This window comes from Moschus berezovskii, chromosome 6, assembly GCF_049115385.1.
Source record: "Moschus berezovskii isolate FMDL1 chromosome 6, NW_MosBer_1.0, whole genome shotgun sequence".
In the NCBI taxonomy this organism is placed as follows: domain Eukaryota; kingdom Metazoa; phylum Chordata; class Mammalia; order Artiodactyla; family Moschidae; genus Moschus; species Moschus berezovskii.
The window spans coordinates 65,683,770-65,691,191 of NC_142465.1; the positions used below are offsets into that span (position 1 = coordinate 65,683,770).

The following is a 7,422-nucleotide window of genomic DNA, read 5'->3' on the forward strand; positions in this document are numbered from 1 at the left end:
CAGCTCTGGCTGCCTTGGGAGTTCTGAATTCTAATACTCCCCAACCCATTGAGACTGTCTCAGACTCTGGGCCACTGCTTTCCTCCCAGTCTCTTTCCCCTGTACTGTGGAATCAGCTCACTCCCCAGAGGTGAGCAGAGGTAGTTGTGAAGCTTACCTAGTAGATCCCCTTGTTTAAAAGACTGTAAACAAGTCCTGGCTACCTTAGTGGTTCTGTGATGCCTTCACTTCTTGATTTTGTTTCTTTGTGTTTTTAATAAGCATTTGTCATAGCTAAAAACAGAAGAGAAACTTTTAAAAAAGTACTTGTAATTGTTGTGATAGAAAAAATAAGATACTTGGAAATAAATCTAAAGATGGTAAAGATCTGTGTAGAAAAACATTTTAAAATGTATGAGAAAGCACTAACAAATACATGGGAAGATATTGTGAAGCTATCAGTTCTTTTAAATTGGTCTACAAGGTTGAACACAATTGCAAACAAATCCCAACTGGGTTTTTTGGAAGAAGATGATGAGATAGTTCCAAAATGTATATGAGAAAAGGAAGATTTGGGAATAACCAAGGCACCAGAGAAGAATAAGGTTGAAGGGGACTAGTTTGTCAGATAGATAAGCTATAATTAAAATAGTATAGCATTAGCACAGAGTGGACAGATTTTGCAAAGGAATCAAATATATCCCAAAGAAGCCTATGTACATGTGGAATGTGATATAGCACAGAGGAAATGTATAGATCCCCGCTTCATGCTATTTAAAAAATCATTTCCGTACAGAGTAAAAGTTCAAATGGAAATGGAAAAAGTTTAGGCATTGTAGAAGAATTTATATATGGCTTCAGGTTTAGAAAGTTACTTAAATATAAGAGGGTACACTACCTATAAAAATAGATTGGTAAATTTACATTACTATTAGGTTAGTAAATTTGAGAATGTCAGTAGGAAGTGTTCATCCAGGACACCATTAATAAAATGAAAAGACTCATATAACCAATAGAGGATCAGATTATGTAAAGAACTGTTATGAATAATTTCTTTTAAAAAGACATTCAGTAGAACAATAGGTTAAAGACATAGACAAGCATTTCACTGAAGAATAGTATATGAACATAGGGAAAGTTGCTCAACCCTGCAAATTAACCAGAGAACTGAAAATGCAGTTGGTTACCATTTCACACCCAGTAGATGGAAACACATTTGTAAAAAGTCTGGCAACACCAAGTCTTGGTGTGGATGTAGAGGAACTCTTTTTGTTCTGATGATGAGCATGTCCATTAATACTACGACTTCGGAAAATAATTTCTATTATTTTGTAAGTTTGAACAGTGTACCTTTCGATCATACCTGTGACTCAGCATATCTTGGATATATTATCTACAGAAATTGGCACATGTGGGTTGGAAGACATATACATTATTGTTTATAACAACATTTTAATAATAAACACTTAAAAACAGTTCAATTTGACAGAAGAATATACACTAGTACAGATCAATGAATTATAGATAAATAGAATATGACCTTGAAAACATGATACTGGATTATTTTTAACTGTACAGTACTCAAGGCTACATAGGATATGGTACCTTTTTGTAATGCTCAAAAGCAAGCATAACAAAAATACATTGACTACAGATTCTATGTTATGCAAAAACATATAAATACATACACATATATATATATATATATTTTTTTTTTTTTTTTTAAGAAACATTTCTTTGTTCAAACAATTCCAGAGAGTTGTGACTTCTTTCTTGGACTTCTCTCAAGAGTTAAGTGAGGAGCACCGCAGGAAGCTTCTATGATTTTCATTATGTTCTAGCCCATAATTTCTGTGGCAGGTGACACAAAGATATTCGTTTTATTGTTCCATTTCATAACTTTTATGTCTTCTCTTTCTTTTTTGGCCATGCCACATGGCTTGTGGGATCTTAGTTCCCCAACCAGGGATTGAACCCTAGCCATGGAAGTGAAAGCCCAGAGTCCTATCCACTGGGCCACATGGGAATTCCCACTCTTATGGTTTTGCAGGCATGACTTAATTGTATTTTATTGAGTAAACCTCCATTATAAATAGGCTGTTTGCATTCTGCTGGAAGTTTTTTTTTTTTTTAAATAGCTTAAACTTGATAGTAGTTAAACACTGTAACCTAGAGCATTATCTGTATTTCATTGTAATATAAACCTGTCTTTCCTTAATGATGATTTCTGTATTAAGAAATGTAGTGTAATGAGAGTTCCAGAGGTAGACAGCTGGGTTTGTATCCCAGCTCCAACATATGCTAGTTGTGTGACTTTGGTTGAGGTACAACTTCTCTGTGACTCAGTTACATGGGTAAAATAGAGGTAGTAAATCTACCTAGTTGTGAAGATTAAATGAGTTCTTACATCTGAAGTACAAGACACAGAGCCTGGCACATAGTAAATAAATACTAGGTTCTGTGGTATTTTTACTATTATTATAATAATTGTTAACACTTAGTAACATGAAGTAATAAGAGTATAGTCATTTTCTTGAGTGATTCTAGAATTGGTAAAACTGTTCTAATTCTAATAAATATTATGTGTTCTCCCCTAGAGAAGCATGCCATAGGGACATTGTGAATTTGCAAGTGGAGATGATTAAACAGTTTCATATGCAATTGGTATGTATTGACATGTTTTATTGTAAGTGAGCATAGCTGTGGGTCTAAAAAGTCCATGAAAGGGTGATGTATTCTTACTTAGTTATATCTAAATTGCTAAGAAATAGTGTTTTAGAAATTTAGTAAATAAAATAGATTTTGACTAGTCACCCTTCTTTATAACCTGTAATAGTTAAGGCTACTTTTTCACAGCTATTTTTTTTTTTTGGCAGTAAGTAAGCAAAAACCTTTCCAAATGTGTAAATTTTACCAGTGCTCTTTCATTTATATTAGCAAAGTAGTAAGGGTGGTTAAATTGAAAAAAAAAGTTACTCAGTTAATCAAACATGAGAAAAATGATAGCTGAAAATGTGTAAAACAATGTCAAATAAATGCGAAATGCCAGTAATTTTTAAAGCTTTTTCCCCCCTTTTCTAGAATGAAATGCACTGTTTGTTGGAAAGATACTCAGTGAATGAAGGTTTAGTGGCAGAAATTGAAAGACTACGAGAAGAAAACAAAAGACTGCGGGCACACTTTTGAAATTTCAATGAATACTTTGATGTTTTGTAATTTGGGAAGGTTCTGACAACACAGAACTACATGAAATCAGTATTGTTTTCATAACCTCTGGGAGAAAAATTTTTTTTCGGTAAAAGGGTGATGGGATTTTATACCAATCACTATTTCATCTTTTCTGTTAAGTATATTTATATTTTTATATTAAAAACCATACACTCTTTCATCTGCCTAAGAGGAAAGCCAACAGAATCTTTATTTTATGATAGCTTTAGCTATACACTAAGTGCCCTTTTTCATGAAAAAATTGTGCAAAAAAATAGGTATGTATGTTTTTTAATCATCCTTTCTAAACATAATATTTTTGGTTGACAGTTGCCTTCCAAATTTTTTTGGATGTTTGATAATTAAAGAGTTTGATATGCCTTCTATTTTTATGGAGAAAGTAAGTTTAATTGGTGTTTTGTGTTTCTAAGCAATTGACTAATAAAACAAAGTTGGTTAGTAATTATTTTGTTAACTTGGTGAAGTCAAGTGTAACTATTATTTATTACTTGTACATTTGATAAGAAAATTTTCAGATTTTGAATTGCACAGATCACATTATATCTATTGCATTACTGTTTTATACTTCTAACTGATCTCTACTCTGGTTGATATTTTGTAGTTAACTTTACCTATGAAAACTTTTAAGGGTTTATAAGACTCAACCAGAACTGTGTATCTGCTGATTATCTCATTAATTAACAGCATAAAATTTATCATGTTTCAGTCAATATAATTCAGCTTAATAATCAGTGAAAATTTCATATTATACTAAGTATTACAGTATTAGTCCATTTTTTCTTCTCCCAAATGAGGTGTGGTTTGTTTTGTTCTGTGGTTTATGTCATTAACTTTCTTTAATTCTTTTTTGTTCTGTGTGTAATATTTTTATATTATTGACTCACTATAAAATAAAATTTTTTTTAAAAAAACAGGAAGGTTAATTGTCATAAGAATTTACACCTCTTTGACAATATGTGAATGTTGCATGCTGTGATCTACATTTTTAGTGGTATAAGGGCAGCTGGCTTATTCACCTCTTGTAGTCTTTTGTCCCAAAGATTTAAACTATACCTTGTATACAGCACTCCTGCTCAATTTTAACTTTTGAGTTGAAAGTATTTACTAAAATATAAAAGAAGTCTAGCTGGGTTACTAACTTTTTCCTTCTAGGTGATGAAGATTTTAAGGATATATTTAGTAAATGTAAAATACTAATAATTACTTCAAGAAATAAATTAGTTTGTCTTAGTGGAATACATTTGTATTAAAGCATAAGGGAGCTTCCCAGGTGGCACTAGTGGTAAAGAACCCACCTCCCGGTACAGGAGACATGAGACCCAGGTTCAGTCCATGAGGCAGGAAGATCCCCTGGAGGAGGGCATGTCAACCCACTGTAGTATTCTTGCCTGGAGAATCCCGTGGACAGAGGAGGCTGGCAGATGGCAATCCATAGGTTGCAAAGAGTTGGAGACACTGAAGTGACTTAGCACACAAAACATAAAGGGATGCCAACATAATCTTTTTTTCCTGAGAGGTAATGAAAAGACTCTGATGCTAGGAAAGGTTGGGGGCGGGAGGAGAAGGGGACGACCGAGAATGAGATGGCTGGATGGCATCACCAACTCTGTGGACATGAGGTTGAGTGAACTCCCGGAGTTGGTGATGGACAGGGAGGCCCAGCATGCTGTGATTCATGGGGTCGCAAAGAGTCGGATGTGACTGAGCGACTGAACTGAACTGAACTGAATGAAAGCATTATGGCTTGTAACAAGTTTTGTCACATATCATTATCAAACAGATTTAGAAGACATAAAAGTGTGTTTTGCATTATCTGTTAATATTTTCCTATTGCCTTTTCTGTAAATGCACATAATGTATATTAAAAGAAGTTAGATAAATAAAATAATTTTGGTAACCTTATGCATATAGATGAAACATTTTTTGTCATGGAATTTAAAAGCTAAGTAAGTGAAAAAAGTTAAATTTTAAATGGTAAATCAGAAATTGAATTTTAGCCTCTAGCCAAAATAGAATAATAGAGATTAGGTTTACACAATGCAACTAAATTTTAAAAAGACACAAAATACTTGAAATAGTTTTCAAATACTGATTTTTGAAAATAAACTTAACTTGGAATTCTTTACCTAGAGAAAATATCTTTAAAAAATGAAAATTAAAAACTTCTTCAGACCTGGAAAGGTTGAAAGAATATCACAAGCTAACTTTTGCCCTACAGGAAACATTAAAAGTACCAGATAGAAATTTGCTTCTATGCAAAGGAATGAAGAGCAACAAAAATAGTAAATATGTGAACAAAATATAAGGCCTTTTTTCCTCCTTATTTTAAGTTATCTTTAAAGGGTAGCAGACTATTTAAAACAAAAATAATAGAAATGTATTATGTGGTTAACGTATGTAAAGTGAAATGTCTGACAAGAGTATCTGTCTTCAAGGGCGGGAGGAGGGAAATGAAAGTATACTACTCTAAGGTTCTTTAACTGTGAAGCAGAGCTACCTGAAAGTAGGATGCTACAAGCTAAAAATGTGTACTGTAAACCCCAAAGTAACCACAAAAGAAAAACAGTTCTAGTTAGTAAATCAACAAAGATGATAAAATGTATCCATTAAAAAAATCCAAAAGAAGCAAAGAACAAGGGGCAAAGAATAAAATGGGACAATAGAAAATAAACAGTAAAATGGTAGATTTAAGCAGCAATATCAATAATTACACTAAGTATAAATTATCAGATACCCTTATGAAATTGAATTTTATCCAGCTGTATACTAAATCAATGAAATCCACTTTAAATATGAAGATACAAATAGTTTAAATACGGAAAGTTGAAGTAAAAAAATTAGTACATATACTGAACTGAATGGAAATGAAAGAAAATTATATTTTGTGGGAATCAGCTAAAGCAGTACTTATAGGGAAATTTATATCATTAAATATATGTATTAGAAAAAAGGCTCAATAGCTTCAGCTTCCACCTTAAGTTAGAAAAATAGCAAGTAAAAACCCCAAAGAGGCAAATGAAAAAAAGATTAGAGAATACAATGCAAAACAAAAGTCACCCGAGGAAATTAGTGAAAGTAAAAGCTAGTGCTTTGAGATCAAACCTTTAGCCAATCAGTTGAGTAACAAACAAAAAACCCTAAATTACCAGTATCAGGAGTGAAAGAAGTGACATCACTAGAGATGTGCTACTCAGGTATAAATTTGATAAAAGTTATGTATGACCTGTACTCCGAACTCTACAAAACATTACTGAGAGAAGGCAAACCTAAGTAGATCATATGCCGGGTTCATAGACTGAAAGCCTCAACATTGTTAAATATCAGTTTTTCCCATATTGATTTTCCAGTTCAATGTAATAATAAAAATTTTGGCAGAAACTATTTTTCTCTTCAGCTGTGTCTAATTTAGCATTTACCTAATCTGGTAAGTATTTAATATCATCTATTATATTTTTCTTCCTAGAATTTCCATTTTGTTATTTTTTAGTTTCTCGTTATCAGTGATATCTAATTCCTTAAGTATACCGATTTTAGTCTTTTTTAATTTAAAATAAATGGATTTTTTTGGAAAACTATACTGAAATAAAACTAGAAAAAAGGTGTGAAGTACATAACATATATGTATGTTTATCACATAATTAATTTGAATTTATCTTGAGAAAACAAGAACACTAAACAAATCAATTAGTTTAAATTACCACATTAAGGATCATGTCAATAGAAACAGAAAAGTAGCTGATAAAAGTTATTAATGATTCATGGTAAACTTGTAAACTGAATAGAAGAAATTTTCTTTATCCTGAGAAAATATATCAGAAACCTACTGTAGATATTTTGTTTACTTTTTTAATTGAGATATAGTTAATTTTCAATAGTATGTGTTTCAGGTGTGCAACATAGTGATTCATAATTTTCAAAGATTATACTTCATTTATAGTTATAAAATATTAGTTATATTAGTTATAAAACAAGTCATATTAGAATATAACTTGTTTATTTTGTGTTGTCATTTCAGTTCAGATCAGTCGTGTTTGATTCTTTGAGACCCTGTGGACTGCAGCACGCCAGACTTGCCTGTCCATCACCAACTCCCAAAACTTGCTCAGACTCTTGTCCATCAAGTTGGTGATGCCATCCAACCATCTCATCATCTGTTGTCCCCTTCTCCTGCCTTCAATCTTTCCCAGCATCAGGTTCTTTTCCAATGAGTCAGTT

General features: G+C 32.3%; 1 protein-coding gene across 1 annotated transcript in view; it reads left to right on the forward strand.

Moving 5' to 3' along the window:
• The window catches only part of NEDD1 (NEDD1 gamma-tubulin ring complex targeting factor), a 55,754-nt gene extending 49,227 nt beyond the window's left edge, over positions 1-6,527 (forward strand). The window contains exons 14-15 of the mRNA XM_055395168.2: positions 2,577-2,643; positions 3,061-6,527. Coding sequence (XP_055251143.2) covers positions 2,577-2,643; positions 3,061-3,165 — 172 coding nt within the window. The 3' untranslated portion in view covers positions 3,166-6,527. The remainder of the gene's footprint in view (positions 1-2,576; positions 2,644-3,060) is intronic.
• Positions 6,528-7,422: the final 895 nt, after the last annotated feature.